General features: G+C 50.6%; 1 protein-coding gene across 8 annotated transcripts in view; it reads left to right on the top strand.

Moving 5' to 3' along the window:
• Nucleotides 1-24,604, top strand: part of Mical2 (microtubule associated monooxygenase, calponin and LIM domain containing 2) — a 180,082-nt gene that overhangs the window by 109,443 nt on the left and 46,035 nt on the right. For 2 of the 8 annotated variants that reach the window (XM_055627669.1, XM_055627668.1), the window contains 4 exons: nt 5,279-5,386; nt 6,627-6,813; nt 8,661-8,749; nt 10,303-10,405. In XM_055627669.1, the coding sequence (XP_055483644.1) occupies nt 5,279-5,386; nt 6,627-6,813; nt 8,661-8,749; nt 10,303-10,405 (487 nt within the window). Of the gene's footprint in view, nt 1-5,278; nt 5,387-6,626; nt 6,814-8,660; nt 8,750-10,302; nt 14,027-24,604 lie in introns of those variants that run through there. The other 6 variants (XM_055627671.1, XM_055627670.1, XM_055627673.1 and 3 more) reach the window with 5 other exon arrangements.

Here is a 24,604-nt window from a genome sequence, read left to right as displayed (position 1 = left end):
GTTATGCTCTTACAGGAACAAGATGGTCATGAATGATTGCACAGGTGGGCCAAGGATTGCTTTGCTGCGGCTTAGCCAGCCGACAGAGACAGAAGAGTGGCAAGCACCGAAAGACAAGCTTCCTCCACGCCTTGGGTGTTTGTGTTAAGACCAGTGTTGCAGGATTTACTCTGGGATTTTCATATTAGAAAGAGATGGTATCAGTGGGCATGCTTTGGCTGGGCAACCCGTTTTGTGTTATCTGGTGCTAGGGCACATCTCAAGGCCCCTCCTCCATCCTTAGCATTGTCCTTGTGTCCCAGGGCTACCACTGTGGGACTTCGGATGTGCATCCCACTCTATGGGGATTTGACTGTACCAGTGCTAGTGTGTATTAGGGAAGTAGGTGTTATTAAGTAGGAGAACCTTAGCTTAGAATCACACTTGGAGTACCACTGGCTCATTGTGTGACCTTGGACAATGTAAAGGGCCTCTCTGAGACTTAGTTTCTTAGCCCGTAAGCTGGAGATATACCAGCTACTCCTCGGGGTGGTTAGAACAGTGCAGTGATCCAACATTCACAAAATGCCTGAAGTACTGACTAAATGTTCCCTTTCCCAGTAGAAGAGACATCCAGAAGAAAGCTCACTTGCCTAAAATGCGTATCTCTAAACTGGCAATCATGTTAAGGGTTTCCATTTTCTGTCCTAGCCACTTGTGAACAAATGCTGGCCTGGGTGACTTAGGGTCCTAAGGGCTTCGAGACCCACCCACAGCGCTGAGCACTAGATATATATGATCAGCCTTGCTTGCCTGTCACCAGGGGTGAAGTTAGGCCAATGAAGAGTCCCCCTGGAGCTCACAGCCCTCCAGGCATGCCTCACCTCGGCCCTGAGCATGTCATTTCCAATGTCCTCAAAGAAGGCAGTGCTGGCAACTTGCTGTTTCCTTGCCTTGGGCAGGAAGATGAAGAACCAGATCCAACAGCTTGTTCTCTCTCTGTGGTTTTCTTATCTAGGAGTTCCCCATTGGGGGATTCCTCCCCCCACCAACCCAAAAGACTATTTTGGTTCTGTTCATTGAATCTTCCTGTTCTCACAAGCCCTCAGCTCCAAACCCCTAAAAACTTGATTTTATTTTTAAGATTTATTTACTACTATGTATACAATGTTCTGTCTGCATATACACCTAAATGCCAGAAGAGGCCACTAGATCTCATTATGGATGGTTGTGAACCACCATGTGGTTACTGGGAATTGAACTCAAGACCTCTGGAAGAGCAGCCAGTGCTCTTAACCTCTAAGCCATCTCTCCAGTCCGGGAAACTTGATTCTTGCTTCTCAAGCCTTGTGTGGGCTTGCTTGACACTCAGAACTTGCTGGCTACAGGTGGCTCACCTGCAGAGAAAGGCTGCCTGGGTCCCTGCTGTGTGAGCTGGCTCCTGAGCCCAATGTGGAGAAATCCCACTTTTTTGACACAAAGGGCCCTGCGTCCTCCTCCATTGAGCATCATATCTGCTGTGCTAGAGGTAGAGAGATGGCTAAGATGAGATAACTGATATCAGGGATGCAGACCTGCGGAGCAGCTAAGCTAGCCCAGTCCAGTGTGAGAAAGACTCCCGCATATAGACAGGGACCTGAGCTGGAGACTCCATGGAAGGGCAGCGCCCCCACAGCCTCTGGCTTCGACGCCTGTGACTGTGTCGCCATGTTTGCACCCCGAGTATCTCAGGGAGCATAAGCCATGTCATTCTTGTCTGTGGAGAGGGAGAGAAAGTGGGAGAGAGGGACGCGTGCGTCTAAACACCAGAACTCGACACTACATGTGCGGTCGTGCTCCGGTCTCCCTGGCTACCTGCTGACGACCTCTGCGTGCCCAGCACTGTGTGAGGCTCCACCCAAGGTCTTTTGTCTTTAACGTGTCAGTGTCCGTGTGTGTCTATATAAATGTGTGCTGCGTGGGGTGCCTGCAGAAGAAGGCTGTAGATCCTGGTGCTGGAATTGCGGGAGGCCGTAGGTCATCTGACGTGGGAACCAAACCCTGGTCCTCGGAAAGAGTAAGGCGCTCTCAAGATGGAGCGACATTTCCAGCCCCTACCCGGGGTCTTTTAGGAAGCTTCCACAACCCTGCAAACTCGGGAGTGTCTTTCCATTTCACAGTTTGGGGGAACTAAGATCCACAGGAGAGAAACAATACGTGTGAGGTTAGTCAAAGGTCATGCGAGATGATGGCCTGCCCCAGCTAGCCAGCCTTCTGCCACTCCCCATGCTAACGAGTGCACTGAAAAATAGTTTGACTGAAAAAGGAACAGCAAATGGTGAAAAACATTCAAATTCTTGAGAATTATGAGACTGGTGGAAGTCATATAAGTTCCAGGAGGGTATAAATTGCTAATTTTTAATGTTTTTTTGTTAAATCCTCAGATTGTCCAATTTTACATGTAAACGGACTCTTCATAGACAGCTTACCACTGTTCCCCTCATCCAGCCCCCACCCCACAAACACATGTGGCTCACTAGTCAGTGTATATAAATCTTCTTGCTGAAACCCCGTGGCTCCCTGCTGGGGTCACTCCCAGGATGAATTCTTCCAAAGTCTCTCCACAAGCTATGCATTTCATCATTTCTCAGAAGACAGGCCACCTGGTAACTCCCCAGCTGGTGAAAATGTGGCCCCTAGACACAGTCCGGGTTATAGTCATCCTCCTCTCAAGAAATAGAGAGAATGAGCTGGAAAGGTGGCCCAGTCCAGAGCACTTAATATTTTTGCTGAGGACCTGGGTTCAGTTCTCAAAACCCTCAGCGGCTCACAACCATCAGCGGCATCACAACCTGTAACCCCAGTTCCAGGGGATCGGATGCTCTCTTCTGGCCTCTAAGAGGGCACCAGGCATGTACCTGGTACATATTACATATATGCAGGCAAACCCTCATACACATATAATAAAATAAATAAATCTAAAATAATTTTTTAGAAGGAAGGTAACCCCCAAAATCTTCAGAGCAATATTCACTTTCATGCTGGCCCTAAGTAGGCTTCAAGAGCCTTCTCATCCATTGAGGCAAGTCTTCATCCTTTGAGTTCCTTATGACCTCTGCAAATCCCATTTATGGCTCCGTGATCTGGGATGGCTCCCTGCAGGTAGGAAGGGCAGATAGGAGACAACTCCGAACTTTAGTTGACTCACAATGAAAAGACTGGGTGTGGTCTTCACCTCAGACATTACTGTCTCCCGACTCCCCACCCAGCTGCCACGGCTGATTAGAACACCTGAACAGGCTGTGACTATCCCAATGTGTTTGGGGAACACCCCCAGCACCCTCACAGCCCTCTGCAGGCTTCGCTCCCTAGGACAGAATTGCTTAGACGTTCAAGTGGCGTGAAGTGCTTATTACTAAGTAGTCAATAAGGTCTCCTTAGAGACGTGGGTTAGTGGTCTCAGACAGCACAGGCTGATCTTGGCTCCACCACGGGTGTTACGGCAGCCCTTGCCTCCTTTCTGGGAGAGTGATGCGGGCCTAGTTCACATCAGAGGAGGCTGAGCAGGCTGTGCCCGGGGGAAAGCTAGCCTCCCCCCACCCCCCGACTTTATTTTCAAGAAAACCTTGTGTTTTGCCCCTCTATCTGAGAGGCAGAGTCGGGGGCCCCACCAGGGCATGGAACATCAGACAAACAATGGTTTATTGTTCTGAGCCAGCACACCTGAACCCTCCTGGAAGAAGGAGCCAGATTTCTCGGCTTGCACAGGTTCTTAAAAGTGGGAAGAGATATATTAAGTCAGAATTCTAATCTTTCACAGGCTAGACCTATAGGCAGGGACAAGGTGAGGTGGGGGTGCCTGGCCTGGCAGCAGCTGCTCACAAATCAAGACATGGAGGCTTTGGACAGCCTGAGGAGACCCCACCCTACACCAGAGAGAGCAGAACCCCTCTCCCCCAGCAGCCCGCAGCCATATTCCTGACAGTCCCCCAAAGCCCTCCTCATATGGAGTGGCTATCCTAAACTGCTCTTAGCGGTATAGCTTCCAGAACAACCAGAGCTGGGAGAGTCCCTGATGCCTTCTCCTCTCCTGCCTACTCAGGTTCCTTTCTCTTCACCCCAAGATATCTGCTTTGTTGGGATCTGAAGAGTTAGCCTCACATGCTGGGCTAGGGTGGCTCTGCTCCCTGGCAGCTGGGAATCCACGCTTGCTTCCAGTTCCCTGGACTGGCTGCTTTGTTCTCAAGTCTGGTAACAACCAGATCAGACATGGCTCCCAAGAGCAGTCTTGGGTTTGGATGGGAGGCATTGTTTTATCACAGAAGATTCAGTGTTATTTGAGGCAACTTTAACCAGAATCTTGGCAGCCCTAGTTCGGGCCACTCCTTTCAGAGACTGAATTTTGGAAGGCAGCAAGGTCTGGGAGCCTCCCTCAAGAGCCTGGGGACTGGAGACAGTACTTCTGGCCTCTTGGGCTATACATTATTCACCTCCGTCAGAGTAGACAAAGACAGTGTGGTCTGTCAGAGCTGCTGGAAGGAAGAAGATTAGTAGGACTTGGCCAGGCCTGGATGTGTGATCATTCCATTCCCTATTTGAGCTGTTCAATGATGCTGTAACCATCCCTCTAGAGAGATGTCTTCCTTGAAGCTGTGCTTGGCTGCTAAGCAGGCTACAGGGCAGGGCTAAGACCCTGCTCCACGCTAGACTGCTTGAAAGGCGTGGCACAAAGCACTGAGCTTCTGGACTTGCTTTGCTCACTTAGGAAAATGTAGACTGTTGCACCTTGGAAAACAAAAACCCAGACACATTAAGCACAAACTCCACCCCAGCCCCCAGCTCTAATTCCATTGTCCATGTGTTTATTAGTGTTTTCGTTTTGTTTTGTGTTTCTGAGTTGGGGGCAGGCCCTAATTCTCTAGTACAGGCTGGCCTCACTATGTCATAGATTTCCCGATGTCACTCAGGCTGGCCTCAACTTCACAACAATCCTTCTGCCCCAGCTTCCTGAGTGGGCATGCGTCCTACCAGGCATGCGTCACTGCCCCCGCTATATCTCTGTGATTTGACAACCCCGTATAACTCACAGGAGTAAAAATAGACATTTTTTTTTCCCTTTTGCTACCACCAGCTTTTGGGTTCTTTCCCTCTGATCATTTCTATAAGCCTGGCATCTACTCCTGGTGGTCTGATTTACCTCTGGAGACGCTAGGGTTCTGCTTTCCTATGGGCTGGAACCCTCTTCCATCTTGCCGTATGTTGGTGCTGGGTGCTAACTGCCTTTCCTTTTGTCTGTTTCCTCATCTCTGCTCTTGGCCAGCTGACGGTAGGGAAAGTGTCCAGCGGAATAGGGGCTGCAGCTGAAGTTCTGGTCAATCTGTACTTGAATGATCACAGACCTAAGACACAGGCCACTTCTCCAGACCTGGTAAGGACATGCACTGTCAGCCTCCACCTGGAGATATTTGCCCCGCCTCCTGGGCAGGAGTAATGGAAGATCCTTCCATCCGAAGGGTACCCCTTCATGGGGACCAAGGGGGTGCTGAAAGGCTGGATCCAGCGAAGGTTGGGGGAAGCCACATTTCCTCAAAGACTGACTAACTTCAGTTGGATCCTTGTGGTTCATTTTCCAAGCGAGGCTTGCTCCCTACTATCCATGCCTTTCAGGATCTGTCTGACACTAGGCTCTGCAGGGCTGTTGGACAAGTCCTTCACCTTCAGTGTTGAGTGTCCAACCTAATCAGACCTGGGAACTGAGACAGGAGTAGTAGGGGAGCCTGTTTTCCCGCTGGTCTCTCCCTCCTTGTTCTAGGTGGCACGGTGCCATTAGCAACCCTGTGCCCTGACTGTTGATTTGCTCTCCTTTGGGTTCACTGACCTGAAATCGCCAGCACCAGCCTGCTCCAGCTCTTCCTCCCCCATTGCAAGTGGGGAGGGAACCGTGAGATACAAGCACCCCTTTTCTGCACTCTCTTGAATGGATCTGAGGTCACACCCAATCCTCGATTGCTCCCCATCACCTCAGGGGCCGAAGACATATAACCGACCTCGTCTTGGTTTCTTTTCCTGCTGCTCTGAGGAGCTACCCTGACAAACACAGCTTCAGGGGAGTTGATTTATCTCACAGTTCAAAGCGCAGTCCATCATGGAAGGAAATTAAAGGGGAGCTTGAAGCACCTGGACGAGCCGCACCCACAGTCAGGAAGTAGAGAGAGATAAATGCAGCTTACTGCTGCAACAGCTATTCAGTCCAAGCTACCAGCCACAGAATGGTATCACTCACAGCAGGTGGGGCTTCCCACCACAGGCATAAGGGGAATCTCCCAGGTGATACTAGACTCTGTCAAGTTGACAACTAACACTGACCATCATACATCACCACTGTGGTACCCAGCGACACTTATCCTCTAGGACAGACCACAAGAAAGCAGCACTAGGTAGACAGACTCAGGCAAGACGTCCACTCATTTAAATCAGCCTGGTGGGGGTGGGGGGCTGTAGGAGGCTGTGTGGAGAGTGTCTTCCTGCACCATGCTTATTTGCAGTGATGTAAGCAGCAGCCAGGAATGCAGAAGTCCCTGGCATCTGATTAAGAATCCTAACAAGCCCAGGCCTGGCCTTTGGAGACTTACTCAGCCCTAGCACGTTGCTCTTTCTCCTGGCCCCAGGAATCCGTGCGAAAGGCATTTCCCCTGAGCCTGGGCGGCAACGACATCTGCTACTTCTGTAAGAAGCGCGTGTATGTGATGGAGCGGCTGAGCGCCGAGGGCCACTTTTTCCACCGGGAGTGCTTCCGATGCAGCGTCTGCACCACCACCCTGCCCCTGGCTGCCTATGCCTTTGACTGCAACGAAGGTAACCCCGGGGGTCGGGACAGCACTGGCCTCTGGCCTCCATCTCGGATGTGGCCTTGCTCCGGGGTTCCAATGCTCTGGAGGCTCTAAGACACCCAATAGTTCCCAACAGGGAGCACGATAGCATCAGGAATGCTACTCAGGGAGACTAGGAGATGCCACTGTAGGGAGCAGACAGCTGGCACAGCAGCACCAGGCAGGTTAACGCCTACTGTCCCCTGAGGGCTCTTGCCCATCCCACTCAGCCCCGCCACTCTCCATGGTGACTGTGCAGTCCAAATAATCCAACTCGATAAACTGTGTGAGGTGCCCAGCATGATGCCTGGCCTGTAATAAGAACTTAGTGAATGCTGGCACACTAACAAAGTACATGAGGCTGGGGAGACTGCCCAGGAAGTTAAGCACTTGCTTTGCAACCACGAAGACGGGAGTCTGCTCCCCAGAACCCCTATTTTGTTTTGTTTAAATTGTGGCCAGGTGGGGTGGTGCACACCTTTCATGCCAGCACAGGACCACAGGTTGGTCCCTGGGGTTTGAGGCCAACCTGGTCTACACAGTGAGATTGTTGTCTTAAAATAAATGACGAGAAAGGAAATAAGAAGAGAAGCAATGCGTTCTCTGGCACGTTCATAATCCCCGCCCTGGGGAGACGACACAGGCACTCTCTGGCTGGCCAGCCTCACCTCCTTGGTATGCTCCGGTGAGAGACCCCGTCTCAAAACAAAAGCAGAAAGCCGAGGTAAACAGTGCCTGCAGAACGATAGCTGATGTTATGCTCTTACCCACCCCTTCACACACACACAACTACCTACACACGTACATGTGTCTACCTGCGCACACACACACAAAGAATGAACTATAAAACTGGCCTTGATGTTACCACCTCTTTGGGTACGTGACCTACCAGAGCTCAACAGCAAAGTCATTCCACGAGCGAAGAGATCACTTTCAGGCCATCAGCCATTTATTGTATACTGTCGTATAGAATGTGGGGCAATAGGGCACAGTACTTATGATTACGTGCCTTAAAACTATCCCCCCCGGGGTGAATTCGGGCAGTGGCTCCTCCTCCTCCTCACCTCATAACCTGGGGCTGTTACTTAAAGCCACGGCCCCTCAGCTTCCTCATCTGCAAAATGTGGAGAATGAGAGGACCTGGGTAGACGCTGTGCACAGTGATCCCAGCATTCTAGAGGCCGTGACCGTAAGACCCTGAGTTCCAGACTAACTTGGGCTCCTGTAGAGACTGCCTCAGAAGATCAAAACAAAGAAAAAATAACTCTTAGCCCATAGGATGTGGGGGTTGATGAGTTGTTATATGGAGTATTTATTAGGTTTTTCTATTATCATCATCATTGTTATCATTACCATCGCCATTGTCACTGCTGTGGAAGTAGGCAGCAGGGCTATTCTCACAGGTGCCCAGTGGTGTTGGGCAGTGCTGTTCTTACATGGCATGTACCCCATCTGAGTCTCTTCTCTCATCACGGGCCAGCTGTCCTGACCCTCAAGATTCCAGAAAAAAAGGCCTGAGTGGTGACACATGTGGAACCACTTCTCTCTCCCTGACAACTGACCTTGTGAAGAAATCTGACTTCTGTTTGGAAGGGGAGCCACCTGGGGGTTTTAGCCCCACTCAAGGAGTCCCCCATTGCTGGCACCTTCTCTGAGGGAGACAACAGAGTGTCCCTGCCTTATCTTGGAGCCATTTCAGGGCAAGTGGATAAGCCCCTGCTCACTTCCGAACCGAACCGTGTTGGGCTTATTTTCCTGGTGATTGTATGAGCATTTGTTCCAGGGGTCCTGTCTGTAGAGAAAAACTATGTGTGCGTGTGTCTTTTCTCACAGGCAAGTTCTACTGCAAGCCCCATTTCATTCACTGTAAAACCAACAGCAAACAACGGAAGAGGCGGGCAGAGCTGAAACAGCAAGGAGAGGTATGTGAGTCTCAATGGTACTGGGAGAGCAGGGAAGATCCCCCCTTGATGAGGTCTCCAAAGGCAATCTCAGAGGCAGACAACCCTGCAGGGAGAGAAACCGTTCCCGAACAAGTTAGAGTCCCCTGATTCCCTTCTGGAGTGGTGTTTTGTCTTAGTCTGCTCAGCAGCCTCTGCGGTGGACCCTGTTTCAGACTCCAGCTTCCTGACAGGTACTGACTCCCTCTGAGAAGTTAAGAAATGCTTGTTCATGTGCAAAGACTGGGCTGTATACGCAACTGCACAAAAGCCCTGTGGTTCCCCCCCCCCCATGCCTGGGAGCCAAGGGGAACTGCTTGCAGGGTGAAGGCCATGTTTCCAGGTCCCCTCCGAGGCTTTGAAAGCAGTCACTGGCCTTATCGATGGTTTGTGGTAGCGCCCCCCTCTGGCAACTCTTAGGAAATACTTTCTCTCCAGTTCAATCAATCACCTAGCACCAATTTAAACCCACAACCTGAACTTTCCTAAAGGGCTTTCATAGGCTCCTCGCTATAGGAAAATGAAAAGGTAAATAAAAACAAGGACAATAAAATCACATATGACCAGTTGACATTCTGGTCATGTGACATTGTAGTCCAGCGTCCCTCCTCCCAGATGTTTCCCTAAGAGAGTAGATGCCACCTCCATAGCTTTCTAGGCTTCTTCTTTGCTGACAGGGTATCAAGACCAGTTTTCCATGATATTGAAATTCTTTTTTTTCCATTTTATGCTATATGGGTGTTATATATATATATATATGTCTGTGTACCACATGTGTGCCTGGTGCCATGGACACCAGAAGAGGGTGTTGGATCCCCAGGTCCTCTGAAAGGGCAGGGTTTTAAACCGCTGTACCATCTCTCCAGCCCCTGGATAATCTCAGCACTTGGGAGGTAGACGCAGGAAGGTTTGAATTTGATTTGTCTAAGCAACTTAGACACATTGTAACTCAGCAAAAGTAGGGGGCAGTTCAGGCAGGGGAAGAAGGTGGGGAAAGGAAGAGGAGAAAAGAGGGGAGTTGATATTCCAAGAATAAAATTTTCTTTTTTAATTGAAACAAGATCTCACTATGTAAACCTGACTGGCCTGGAACTCAATAGTTAGCCCAGGCTGGCCTTTGAGTCACAGAGATCCACCTGCCTCTGCCTCCTAAATGCTGTGAGTTGGGGGTGTGATTTTTAATACTATTAAAATATTTCATTTTACACATAGTCACTGATCTGTTTCAGCAGTTCCATCCTGCTGGGCTTTTATGGCGTTTAATCTTGCAAAGATTTTTATAATGAATGTATTTGCATACAAATCTTTACCCCCATTTCTAATTATCTATGTACTACATATCAGTGCAGTAGAGGCGTGCAAGTCGAAGGGCACGCATATCTTGAAGGTTAATGAATGGCATGGTGAGTTTTCCCTCCTTAAAAACAAGCTGTGTCCACCTTCAAAACCATGAAGGCGGGCTCCGGCGGGCTCCGTCTGCTCTGCTGGAGGCAGCCTCTGAGACTCATGTGCTATTGCTTTGCTCTCTCCCTCAGGAGGAAGGGACATGGCAGGAGCCAGAAGCACCTCGGAGGGATGCTCCCCCGGAAAGCTCTTGTGCAGTGGCGGCCATCAGCACACCAGAAGGCAGCCCCCCAGGTATCTCCACCTCCTTCTTTAGGAAGGCCCTGAGCTGGCCGCTCAGGCTGACAAGAGGCCTGCTCGACCTGCCCCAGAGCCTGCTTAGGTGGACGCAGGGACTCCTACAGGCTGCTGGCCACCATGTCAGGGACAATGCTCAGGACTACTGCTTCACCTTTGAGCTCCTGAGCCTGGGGCTGCTGCTGCTTTGGGCTTTCGGGGAGGTCTTGGCGGCCATGTACAGGGAGTCTGAGGAATCGGTGGAGCGCATCCGCAGCTGGCTGCTCAGGCTCATCCCCATGAAGCTGCGGTGAGGTTCAGGATGTCCACAGTGCCATAACATTTCCAAGCGTAGACTGCGCTATTTGTAGTTTGCTCTGACATCTTCAGCCAATAGTTCCAAGCCAAAGAGTTTCCCACTGGCCTTCTCCACCTGACTTTGACAGGGTTGAGCATCTATTCATGGTGCTAGGGCCAGGGACAACATGAAGGATTTTCTTGTTTTGTTTTTTTAACAGCTTTGTGTCCTTTTGTTTTGTTTTTCATACCAAAGCGAGCCATATTTCTGGGTTTACATTTCAATTTTTAACTTTTCATAAGCCAAAAAGAAAGCACTATTTTTCTACAAGTATCAATAGTTTTAACTGTTTCAACTGTTATTACCAGTTTTAAAGGCCCTTGGACTTGGCAGTGAGTTGAGATTTTTTTTTTTTTTCCTGCCAGCAAAGTTAGTGAGCTGAGACTAGAGACACACAAGAAAGGGTTCAGTCACATGACCAATACCTTTGGACTTACACATCCAGGTGCCACTTGTTCACAGTGGGTGCTGGGTTTGTTTGTTTCAAAAACACATGTATGTAAAAACATAATGAGGTTAAAAGAAGTTAGTAGAGGGATGAAATAAACCAAAATCTACCAAAGCACACAGCCATGTGCCATTTGTCCTCAGGGTAGGGGAGAGGTATTTTGCTCATATCCCTCATGCCCACCAAATCAAAAGCCTGCTGGCCCTTGACCCTGAATAGTTCTGTCAGGCTGATGTGAATGCTGAGGACAAACTATTTCAGTTGCTGCCATTTTCATCCTTGCCAAGCCCTGGACCCAGGCTGCAGGCTGAGCCGCAGTTACTCAGTCTGTCATGGTCAGGCTGCCTCTCCCTGATGTCTTTTGAACCTGGGGGTACTTGCTGGCCTATGGGAAGCATGGCCCTGATCTGTGAGCCTTGCTGGTGGCACCCTGGATGTTCAGTCACATGGCTGCCTTGCATATTTCAACAACGCGGCCAGAAAGCCTTCTCCCAGTGCCCCAGAAAAAGGAGAGTGACTGGTCTTTGGGTGGCTTCAAGCCCATAGTGTTTTCCATTCTGGAAAGAGCCTTCAGCTGTCCCCACCCCACACTGTGATGCTCAGCTTCAGTGGCAGGTTGAGCAGCTAGAGGGTTGGTAGGGCCTTCCAGGTACTCCGGGTAGCTACAGTCATCAGGACAGCTATGCAGAGCTGCCGCCACTAGCGTGCCCTCTAGAGATTAGAAAGGTCTGGTTTCAGCACCGTGAAAGCTTTGACATCAGCTTCTGTAGGGCAGGGAAAGAGGGGTGCTTTTCTAGAGACTCTGCCCTGAAGTCATGGGAAAGGCATGGCTGTGAGCAAGTCTGTGGGAACCAGCACCTCTGGCCTTGTTGTAATTGCTGCCAGTGTGGTGACTTACGTTGTATCTGCCCTACTTATAGCTGGGGTTTCAGTGGTCAAGCATGATGGGAGGGGTCCTTGAGTCCTATGTTTCATTATGTCACATGAATTCTTGAGGTCATGTTGGAGTGATTTTTCTCCAGTTTGGGGTGGGCTGGGATGCTTTGTGGAATGTTCTGGGAAGCCAGAGTGAACTCTCAAAAAAAAGAAGGAAAAAAAAGTCATTTATAGCCATACAGAGGCTGGTTTGAATTACTCAGACAGACAGGGTGTGTCAGCCACAAGGCTGAGACATCTGTGTGTTCTGAGACCTTGAACCTTCCTGGTGAGCAACAGCGGGGGCGGGTCCTGGGAGACAGTTACTGTACAGATGAATCTCGGGGTGAGTGTGAGACCCCAGAGTGAAATGGAGACCGGGGAGGCTAATGGGGCAGAAGGTCCTGGGAACGCTTGTGGACAAGAGTGGGGTTCGGATGCTCTGCACCCTGTGCAGGCACTCTTGGGGATGTGTAGCTGGCCATCACCAGGAAGGTTTGTCTCTCCTAAGCGAGCAGTCCTCTTGTGGGAGGGGGGGGGGGACAGTGGCTTCCCTGTCTCTGGCCTCCAGTGCCTTTTCCTGTTGTGATTTGGATTGGTTTTACTCCCTCACTAAGTCCTCCTTTCTGTCTTTCTCTTTCCACCTCACACTGTGGCCGCCAGTGCGTTTCAGCCTTCCAGTCCTACACCCACTCCTTGGCTGACACTTCTGCTCTAAGGTGACTGATTTTCTTGACAGTTTTCAGAGAGGTACTAACAACCCCTAACCCGCTTTCCGCACCCCATCCTCCGCGTCGGTGGTACTGGTTGCACTAACTGTGAGTGTCTTGCATACTCCTTAGAGGCATGAGCAGTTAACAGCATGGGGCGGGGGTCAGCTTGAAAGCCCAGAGCCCAGCCAGAAGCCTGGGTCCACAACAAGTGCGTGCCCCCCACCCCCACCCCCAATCCTGGGCTGGCCCCTACGCATGCTTTCTCAGTTGCACTTTCAAAGCCTTTTGTCTTCTTGGGAGGGTTCACCATGACTGTGAGACAATAGGATAAAAGGAGGGCTCTGTCAGCTTTGAAAACATTTCTTCTTAGTGTCCTCTTTTAAGAAAAGGACATGTCTGGGGATATCTTCTTCAGCCAGTTCCAATACAAAGCTCACCAATCCCTTCAATTTGGAGCCATAAGTGACTCGGTTTGGTGAGGTTTTAAAAGTATGCTTGTCCCCAGACTCCGTGGCCAGCTTGACCCATGTTCCGTGCTGTGAACACAATGAAGCTAGCGAGGCCTTCCTCTGTTTCAGCATGGTGAGTCCGAGGGACCTGCTGTGCCTTTCACAGGCCTCCAGGCTCTTAAGTCCCTCTGGTGTCACAGGCTTTCCTCAGAGCGGTCATGGTCTCAGGAAAGGAACTTCAGAAATAACTCACTATAAGCCACTGTCAATGCTCCTGTCCATCCGCCTAAATGGCCTGGTCTCTCTGCTCCTTTACCTGGAATAGCAGGACAGTCCTGTGCTACTGCAGAAAACATGCATGAAGTGTGTGTGAGCCCAGTCCTGCATCTGCAGGCTACAGTCAGAGGCCATTTCACATGTAGCTACCCTGCCCTTCGCCTGCCTCCCGGCCCCGCATGCTGCACTTGCTTGCTGCATTGGCACAGAGCCCAGCCGGTACAAATCCCTCTTCCTCTCCTTTCCTCTTTTCTTCTCTTCCAGCATTCCCCTCTCTAAAATGCCAACCAAAGAGAGGCCCCCCACCCTCGCTCTCAGCCTCTTTAGGCTCCCCATCTCATGGCAAGGCATGTCTGTGACCCTAGAGACATTCATTTACAGTGCCATATGGAACCCTGTATTTTCCCACACAGCAAACGATGTTTAGGTTTATTTATGATATTTGATGCTGTAAATGAAAATAAATACGGTTCTTTATAAAGCTCATCGTTTCCTCTCTTCTTTGCCGTGGAAGCTTCTAAAACCTCAAACACGGGGACCAGTTTAGGGGAGCCATCCTCTCCTAAACTGCTGGCGGGGCTTGCACTTGTGGTGGTGACCCGGGGCTCTCTGGGGGCTGTGCCAGGGCAATCTGAAATATTACCCAAAGGTAATATTTGGGAAAATGTCACCAATACTCCGGTGCCAGGCTTTGGGGTCTTTTCCTGAAATGTGTGGTACTTTGCTGTTCTAGATGCTGAGCAGAGAAAGAGAGGGCCAGTGTGACCTTAGCTCTTAGAAACAGGCTGTGTGAACCCATTTTCCTGCAAGCCGTGGCTTTGTGGGAGGGCTTTGCCAAAAATCCCACCTGTTTCGGTTCTTCCAGAGAAAACAATGAGTCTTTCCAGGGTTTGCACTGGACCAGCCAAGTGATGGGTGAAAAATAAGGAGGAAGGAATGAGCACCTGTCCCTCGAACCAGCAAGCGTGCCCATCAGAGCCCTGTGCTACAAGGCTCGGCCCACCTGGCCACTCTGAGTATGGTACCCAACAGGCTCTGCCCAGCTACACTCTGTTTAAGGGAAGGCCTTGGGGTCTCCCTTGACTATCCCATACAGTGCCAGATCTCTGCAGGGAGGTCCTTCTGCCATTGCTAGACCAGATGCGGTTGAGCTTCCAGTACTGGCATAAGAAAACCCCTGTGGACTATGAGGGCCTTCGCATCTCCCAGAGAGCGTTTCTGGGATTCCAGTCTCCAGCTCAGCTACTGGTGCCAGAATCTGCCTTCAGGGCCACCTCAGGTTGTGACCCAGCATCCCTGTCTCCTTCTCTTCCATTCAAGGAAGGCTATTAGGGACTAGAAATCAGGTGGGGAGATGAGAAAATGACAGGGTCCTTTACTATGCAATAGCTATTGCCCTAGGAGACACAGCAGAGGGCCCCAGAAAGCCCTCCTACCTCCCTGACGTTTCAGAAGCGCGTGTCTTAGATTGCTGTTTTAATTTTGATTCATCTTAACTCTACTCCTGCTTATTCACCCATTTGCCTCATTTTACTGAACACCTACTGTGTGCTCAGAAATACAGCTGATCTTGCCAGGCTCTCTTAAATCTTGAAGGCCCAAGTCAAGTCTCTGATAGAGTCCTCCGGGAAATAAGCTTAATTAACTGTTTGGGTTGGCTTTCTCAGACCTGCTTAGAGGGTGCCTGAGTTTGACTTGGTTTAACTACTCCATCCTACATAATTGGTATTTGATATTTTTTAATCCCAAAACATGAAGGCTCGGTGGGGAGATCAACTCTGAGACTTTGCTGGGCAAGCATTCCACCACTCAGCTACCTCCCCAACCTTAGCCTTTTAAAGGTAGTCTAAGAGAGCTAAATATTAAATGGAAGTTCCTGCACTAGTCAGCAAGGTGGCTATCCCTGCAATGCCTTCACTTGGTAGGCAGTAACAGGAGGGTCAAGAGTTCAAGGCCATCCTCCGCTACATTGCAAATTCAAGAAAAACCTTGACTACATGAGACCCTGTTTCAAGAAAATAACCCTCCCCACCCCCAAAGAAGTTTCTAACAGGACAAATAGAACTATATTAAATAGAACTAAATATTTGTTAGATCATGAGGTGGTGATTCTGAGTTTTAGAACTGCAAAAAAATTCATGTAGGAAAAACATGAAACAAATTCAGCCATTTACAGTTTTCAATATTTTTAAAGTATGTGGTGGGGGGGTTGATCACATCAGAACAGTACCCTTGGGCACCAGAAGGGAATATTGGATCCTACCGGAGTTAGAGCTAAACACAGTTGTGATGTTAGGCCCAGCAAGAGCCTAAATATAAGAAGGTATGAAGAGAACTCAGGAAACTAATCATCCATCGATGCAAAAACGCAGGAGGTTCCTCTTGACCATTGCGCAATGGGGTCACCCCTGCTGGTCAGCTAGGAGTGGCACTGGGAGACAAAGACCTTAAGTTTTTAAAAGACACAAGGTGGGAATCTCCTGGGGTTGCTACCTCGGCGATTTAGGATTGGATGAGGTGTTTAACTTTTAAAATAATTGGTTAGATCTGGTCACCCTTAGGTCCAGTCAGCCCTGTCATAAATATCTGATCTTCAAGTCAGTTTGGAATTTTCTGCCATCCACAGTTAAAGGTGGGAGGGTGATTAACTCATCCCATGTCTGTTCTGAGGAGTGAGGGTTACAGGCTTTGGATCAAAGGTCAGGAGAAGGATTGGGACCATTTGGCCCAGTTTCCAAACAAAGCTCATCTCACCAGTGCCAGCCGGTGATTTTTCTCTCCATTTAGTAGAGATCTCTGCTTGTTCTCTTCCTTATCTCTGCCTTCACAGATGGCTAATGTCAGGAACTTTTACATTCCTCGGCTCTCTGGAGAAGCACTAAGAGGCTTTAATTAACATGGGCCTAAAACTTGCAAATATAAGTTATAAGGCAATTAAAAGAAACATAGGTTACAAAGTTAGTCTGATTCTTTCAGTGAGATGCGAAATGTGGGTGCTGAGAATCAAACTTAGGTCCTCTAGAAGAGAAACAGGTGCTGTTAACCGCTGAGCCACCTCTCCAGCCCCAGCTGTCTACATTTTTAAAACAGAATAAACACCCAAGCATGGAGGCACACACCTTTAATCATAGCACTCAGGAGACAAAGACAGGCAGAACTCTGTGAGTTCTAAGACAGCCAGGGATATGTAGAAGGCTATGTCTCAAAACACAAACAGGCAAATAATACAAACCAACCAACCATGTAATTATAAAAAATAAAATATTAACTAGGCAGTCAGACTGGAGAAAAGAAAAATCTGAATACAGTAACACGGAAGTTCATTGCCTGGTATTTACAGAGTTCACTTAAAGCTGGTGTTTCCGGGCACCTCCCGAAGTGGCCCAGATGAAGGTAATCTTTACTGAGCAATGACCCAAGGGTAAGTGAGCAAAGACTGTGAACAAATAGTTCCCACTTAGGCAAATTCAAGAAGTAAACACTGGAAGAGAAAAAGGAAGCATCTGGGGAAAATATCCTCTCTTGACTTTCAAAGGCATGGAAATGAACCGTGTTGTCCCACCTAGTCAGCAAGGGACGTAGAGAAGCAGTGATGGGGAGGGAAAATGTCAGCTTAGAATTCATAGTAGAGACGGTGTTTCCTGAAAGGCAACATAGCAACCAAGATTACGTCTCCAACAAGGGCTCTGTCCTTTGGCCTTGAATGGGAAGAAGAGTAAGCTCAGCCCCTGGAGTAGGTGGAATGCTCCTCGTTCGTGTGGACTGTTTTTTATCGCAGTTTGACACCACCACCACCCCGAAAATCTTTTCAGTCAAAGAGTATCTGTCTTCCTCAGTGCCCTGGGTCAGGTGCTATCTGCCCAGCACTTTCCCTGGGCAGAGCTCCCCACAGCCAGCTGCTCACTAGTACTTGTCTCCTTGTAGCACCGTGAGGTCCATGCAGATATGAAAGAGGACTTCTAGGGAAGATGACTGGTGCCAGACAGGCAAGTTAGAGTGTGAGGGAGCAGAGGGCACCTGAGCCCAAAACTAGGTACCAGGGCCCTGTGCTATAGGGACCCAAACTTGGCTGAAATCCCAGCATGGACCCCTGGAACTTTGCTCCCACTGTGTCCCTGGAGGAGCCCCCTCTGTGCAACAGCAGTTAAGGAAGCCTCTCGAGTTGGGTTTTGGGAAGGTAGAATCAATGAGCCAACCCAGGGCAGTGCCTGGGACTCTGGAGCGGGGCGCTATACTGGGCTCTGGATGGTGCCTCTCTGGAGGGACTGCCTCTAGGAAGGCTTCCTTCTGACGTTGTAGATAATCTGAAGCGCTGGATCCCCTACAAGGTAGGTAGACACTAGACAGAGGCCCCAGAGCATGCTGGGAGGCACTTTCTTAGTTAGGGTTTCCATCGCTGTGAAGAGACACCATGACCAAGGCAACTCTTATGAGGAACAACATTTAATTGGGACTGGTTTACAGTCTCAGAGGCTTAGTAGGTTATCGTAATGGCGGTGAGCAAGGCAGCATCCAGGCAGACATGGTGCTGGAGAAGCCAAGAATTCTAAACATCTTGATCCAACAGCAGCCAGGAGGAGCCTGGCTTCTGTAGGCAGCTAGGAAGAGGCTCTCATTCCACACTGGAGGAGCATGAGCATAGGAGAACTCAAAGCCCACCCCACAGAGGCACACTTTCTCCAACAAGGCCACACTTCCTCCAACAAGGCCACACCTCCTAACAGTGCCACTCCCTGTGGGCCAAGCATTCAAACACATGAGTCTCTGAGGGCCAAACTTATTCAAACCACCCAGGCACCATCTCTCATCTCTTTGTCTCATCCCCGGCCTCTTCAAGACAACTATCTATTTCCCCTCAGACAGAGATCTCCGCTCTAGAGTCCTGCCTCCTGCCATCTGACAAAGCTTGAGTCTGCCTTACCCTGGGCCTCTGCCTGGTCCCTCGGGAATCTGCCATGAGGATGGAAGAGTTTGTTTAGGCTGGGGGGAGGTCCTGCTGGGGCCCAGCCGCAGTTGAGAACAGAGCTCTCAGGGAGCAGAATGCATACACTGGGTGTCAGGTCAGCCCTCCGCAGTGCTTCGCCTTGTTTCCCCCTTGCCTTCCGAGGCCTGTCATCCTCAACACGCATCTCGTAGCAAAGCAGGGCTCATGTAGCAGCAGGCACGTTTGGGTGCCCCTCTGCCCCTGCCAACCCTAAAGGGATGCACCTGAATTGGCAGCTGTTCCCATGGTAACTTGGACACCAAGGTCTTCAGCAGTGTGTCACAAGGCCACCGGGCCACACGCATCCTCTCTCCTCCTCACTGTCTCTGACAAAGGCGTCCAGGTAACTCTTGGAGGCAGGAAGTAGTGTGGGCAATGTCAAGTGTGTCTCATCAGCCCACGCCAGGCCTAGCCAGGTGTAGCCTCCATCGTGGACCTGTGGAGCACCTACCAAGTGCCTGCCCCAAGGGTGCTAGGCAGAGATTCACTGTTGCCCAGCAGGAGCCCGAGAAGGAAGATAAAACACAGCCCGCAGGCTGCCTCCCTTCCTGCCTTCCTAGATGGCTGCAGGAGGTAGAGACTCCCTTCCAGAAATTCCAGGTCGCCCCCCCCCATACCCCATATTGTTACCAGAGTTATTAGGGACACAGCTGAACCTTAGGAGTCCTAACATGCCAGGCTCTGCCGAGTAACAGCAGGGAAAGATGTAATCAATGTGACTACATTAGGAAAAAGAAAACCAGACCATCCCCTTCCCCCTCCCCCACTTCCGCACCTCCACACCCTCCACCCCGTGGCCAGTACAAACACTGAAGTCCATCTCTGAGGTCTCGGTGGAGATCTAGGATCAAATAGAGGGCAAGTGGTCTGGAAACCAGAGCGATGCTGGTGGGGGTTGGCCACAGCCATCATTGTCTAGGAGGCAGTCTCCAGGCACCAGGAGCTGCCAAGTGTCAGCCCTGTATGGAGTCTCTCGGTGCCAAAACCCACCAGGCTTTCCTTCCCTAAGCCTGAGATTCTAGGAAGGGTACAGTTGCTTAGGAGCCATTGTGGCAATAGCATGGCCTAAGGGAAGGCAGGTCTTCTCTCTCTTAGAAAGTCTTCACTTCTGCTGGGACTTTAAGGTGACTCTCAGGACCTGTGGACATTGGTCCTGACAGCCCGGAGCTGGAGACCGGGCCTGTTAGTGACAGAGGTGGAAAGAGAGAACCATAGTTTAGGACTATGGCCAGTACATAACTACCCAGCCTGCTTGCTGCGGGGGAGCGCACACAGCTGTAAGGAAGGAGCTGTGCCCCACCCTCATGCTACTGAAGGGGCTCCAGGGCCTGCAGCAGCCTGCGCTGAGGGCTGGTGTCTGTCCCCGGGATCCAGGCGAGGCTGGCGCTTCCCTGCCCTCTGCCTCAGACAGAGTGAAGGGTCTGGGGTGCTGGTGCTTTCCTGGCCTCGGGGGTGGGACTAAGTAGCCACCACTGGGGCCCACAGGCTGAGACGCAGCCTGGCTCCCTCCTCTCCCCGCAGAGGCGCCTTCCATCCTGGGACAGCATGATTTCCCTCCCATGTCCATTTAGCTGAATGTGTCTCTTTGCTCAGGGTCTTTCTGAGGCCTCTAAGTTCTGGTTTCATTGAGCAGAGTGTGTACACACACACACACATATACACACACACTGGCATACACACATACACACACATACACACAGAATCACAGACACACATATATACACACACATAAAAGACACATACATACAGATACATACACACTCACACACATATACACATGCTCACACATATACACACTCCACACATACACTCAAACACACATACAAGCACTCATATACACACACACCCATGTGTGCATGTATACACATGTACTCACATACACAAAATGCACTCATATAGACACACATACACTCATGTACCATACACTCACACAACTCACATATATACTCACACTCACATACATGCACACTCGAACACACACATATACACACACACTGGTGAGTGCAGACACACTGGCTCTATGACACACAGGAGAAGGCCGAAAGGCCAGGCTTCCAGGCGGGGGGCAGACCCGGAGGCCCCGAGCTGCCTACCCGTGCGCTGGCCTCTGAACATCCCCGGACATTCTGCTCTCATTAGAACACATGCTGTGACGCCTGACCCTCAGAGGCGCCTGGGGTAGCCGTGGTGTCTGTGAGCCGATGTCCTGCTGAGGACCTGACACTGCCAGGGACAAACCTTCCTTGGGAGCAGGCCTGACACCCCTGGGAATGTGTGGAAGTGCTGCCTGCTCAAGCCTGCCATCCTGCCAGTGCCTCCCCGCTAGCATTGACAGTGACCCCTGACACTCAGGCCCTGAACCAAGGCAGTGGCCTTGGCTTCTGGGGGCCGGTGCCTCACCCTTCACCTCGTCCAGCACCACCGAGCCTCCTTGCCTGCCTTGCCCTCTCTTTGCTGAGCTCTTTGGGTGGGTTTCTGTATCCTCGGTTGTATCCTGATCCACGCCTGTTTCAGCCTTAACTTTTCTCCGTGGTGGGAGGCAGGACACCAATTTCTTCCAGCTCCAAACCAGAAGCTTCTTTGGTAGTCAGGACCTTAAACATGTCTCTCAAATCTCAGTGGAGTGTGTGTGTCCTCCTCTCCTTCCTCTTCATGACTCTGGGGTTGCTGGCTGACTCTGTAAGGTGAATGTCTAGGGATGGGCTTCCAGGCCTGTCCCTCCTGTCCCCTCAGCAGAGGATCCAGGCTGACAGGGCAGCAGCCATCAGGAACAAGCTTCTTCAGTGGGAGCATGAGTGACAGCTCAACCTAACAAGGCCTCTCAAGCCGTGGTTCACAGACCTCCACTGCATGACATGACTGGAGTAGGGGTGTGTTCTGCCAACTCTCAGAAGGACAAGAAGTCAAGGACAGAGCATGACTGTCCAACCAAACAAATGGTTCTGTCATGTTCACAGACAGGCTGGCAACCTGTGACCATCTGGGTGTCTTACCCTCTCCATGCTTCTGCTAGCCCAGCAAGAAAATGGCGCTCACAAAATGCTCTGCCTGAAGGTTTATACGAGTGTAACAGACCTAGTACAAGTCAGTGCTAACCTATTCCTGGCATATACTGGGGGCCGAATAAAAGGTGCCACCGCTCACATTATAACCATTACCACAAACACGAGCAAAACCGAAATCACCACCGTCACCACCATTCCTACCACCATCGCCGTAACCACCACCACAACACCACCCAAACCACAACTACCGTAACTATCATCGCTAACACCAACCCACAACCATTATTATCACCACTATCACCAAAACCACAACTACCATTACTGCTACCACAACCATCACAACCGTCACCACCACCACAACCATCACTACCGTCACCATCACCACCATCACCCATCATCATTAGCAAAGCAGCCTGCAATATTCCCCTAAACACCTCCCTTCCCAGTTGTGCTAGTGTAAAAGTGTAGGCACGTGTGCGCACAGTAAGTTTGCACGCACACTGGGGTTAGACTAACGGCCTGCTGCTTGAGTCTGCCTGTACTCACATTTTATTTGACTGGATAGTATTTTGAAACTTTAGGGATTTCACAGAAGCTCAAAACATCTTGAACTGTCTTTGAAGGTGGGAAGTGCAGCTAGGAAGCAGACACCTCTTCCAGAGAGAGAGTGGGTGTGGAGTGAAAAGAGGAGAGATTTGGGTGGAAGCATGAAGAAAACGATGTTTAAGGTCGAGGTAGAACAATGAAGAGATAGGAAAAAAAGTGTCTCTTGGAGTAGAGAATGCAGGGGGTTGGGGGGAGAGTCCAGGGCTGGAGGGGAGCCTCAGGAAAAAAAAAAATCCTGTGCCCTGGACTCAGCAACAAGCAGGCCCCAGGGAATTTTCTAGTAGTAAGAGGGTGGAGAGGCAAAGATCTCATCAGGATTGCAGGAGATTGATAAAGGGACAGAGCAAGCTTGCTGGACTTCTGAGACTGGCCGGAAATGAGAGGCTGGAGTGGGCTGGAGGCCGGGCCTCCTGTATACTAAGAACAGATGGGACCAGTCCAGTAGGCGAAGTCAAGAACAGGGGAAAGAGAAGACAGTGGGCCGTATTGGGGGCAAGAAGTGAGAGGGTGCCGAGTCCAGATGAGGTTTCATCCTGGAGAGGAAACGGGACAGCTGCCTCCCTGTGACAGGGGAAGGCTCACCACCCAGGTACTGGCCAGGCTGGAGCTAGGCTCACGCGTCCATCCACTCAGCAGGCATCGCACGAGCAGCCGCTACACCCAAGGCGAGTTTCCAACAACAAACAAAACAGACAGAGCGCTGCCCACATCCCAGTCCTGGAAAGAGACAACAGAGGAAAAGGGAAATCAAACCGCTCATTGAAGGTTGAGCTTTCACTGGGAGACAAAAAGGGGACAGAGTGAGCTGAGCTTGTAGCAGGACAGTTCAACCCTGAGAAGGTGACATCTGACCAAAGCTCACCGGCAGCAGAGCAAGGCTCCAGGGGCAACACTGAGTCGCAGATTCCGGGACTGGAGGGCCGAGGCGGTGCCCACCTCAAGTCCTGAGGGGGACAGCACAGTTAACACAGCAGGAGCACAGCCAAGGGGCAATGTGAGGGACCTTGGCAATGTGAGGGACAGAGGCCACAAGGATAAATTAGATGGGACTCCTCTGCCTTACCTCAGAGTAAACGAGAAACCTTGGGGGAGTTTGAGCAGGGATGGCGCTCTCCAACTTTCACTGTTATGGACTGATTCTGCTGAAATTCTGAAGGGGTAGGACACAGGAGGAAAGGGCTGGGGGCCTGGCTAGAGACTTTGTTTTTATCATCTACACAAGATGCGATGGGGCCAGGCCCAGGGCAGTGACAGGGAGGAGACTTCATTCCTGGTGCAGTTGAAGGGAGAGCCATCAGCACTGGCAGAGGGCTCTGTGAAGGATGAGGGTGGTATCAAAGAGGCCATTATGGTGCCAACCTAAGCCACCTTAGCTTCAGGACTGACTTAAGTGGGCACGATGCCGGGTGGAGCAGGTGTTGGGGAAAGTGAGGAAGGGTTCACTTTGGACTTGCTGCATGCGATGCGTCCACGTGGAGAGGTCAGGTAGACAACAGGAGACAAAAGGTTTAGATGCAGGGGAACAGTCCAGGCTGCAGACGCAAATCTAGGAATCCTCTGTGCCCAGGGTCATTGAGAATCATGCGAGCAGGTGAAACCAGAGGCCGAGTATAGACAGGACTGGCACAAGAGGGTAGGAAGCTGGGCAGAGCTGTCTGGGAGCTGAGGGGAGCCCCTTTCTGGAAGGGCAGGGTCACAGGTCAGTAAGTGAGAACTGGAGGGCTGTGGGGACAGCTCAATGGTTAGAGCATTTGCCATGCAAGCATGAGGACCTGAGGTCAGATCCCCAGAAGTCCATAGAAGTGTCAGGTGGGAGTGGTGGCCCCACTGCAATCACAGCCCCCGAGGATGGCAGCAGGGGCCTCCACAGTAAAGTAGCTACCAAGACCATCCAGACCTTTGAGCTCTAGGTTGGATGGTGAGATCCTGCCTTCGTGAAGAGTGCAATCAAAGCAGTCTGGCTCTCAACCTCAGGCCTCCACAGACACATATGCATACATACATATATACCCACACATGTGTGCACACACACACATGTAAAACCATCCATCCATTCCTCTGTATACACCACACACACTCATGAAAATGGAAACATTTTGGGGGTGGGGGTTGCTTTTATTTTTGTGTTTTGTTGTTTTGGGTTTTTGTTTTATTTTCGGTTTTCTGTTTGTTTGTTTTCGAGACAGGGTCTCACTGTGTAGGTCTGGCTGGCCTGGAATTCACTCTGTAGACCAGGCTGGCCTCAAAAATTTACAGAGATCCTTCTGCCTCTGCCTCCCAAGTGCTGGGGTGAAAGGCATGTGCTACCGTGCTTGGTGGAAACTTTTTTTTTTTAACAGCATGTTGGCAGAGGCAGTTTGAACAATGTAGTCAGAGGCTTCTGAGAGCATCTCAGCACCTCCCTCCAGGTTAAATGGTGTGTGTGTGTGTGTGTGTGTGTGTGTGTGTGTGTGTGTGTGTGTG

The sequence above is a fragment of the Psammomys obesus genome, unplaced genomic scaffold, assembly GCF_907164565.1.
Source record: "Psammomys obesus unplaced genomic scaffold, mPsaObe1.curated_primary_1811, whole genome shotgun sequence".
Taxonomy (NCBI): domain Eukaryota; kingdom Metazoa; phylum Chordata; class Mammalia; order Rodentia; family Muridae; genus Psammomys; species Psammomys obesus.
Note: the sequence above shows the minus strand (reverse complement) of the source record. Positions and strands in the feature narration are given on the sequence as shown.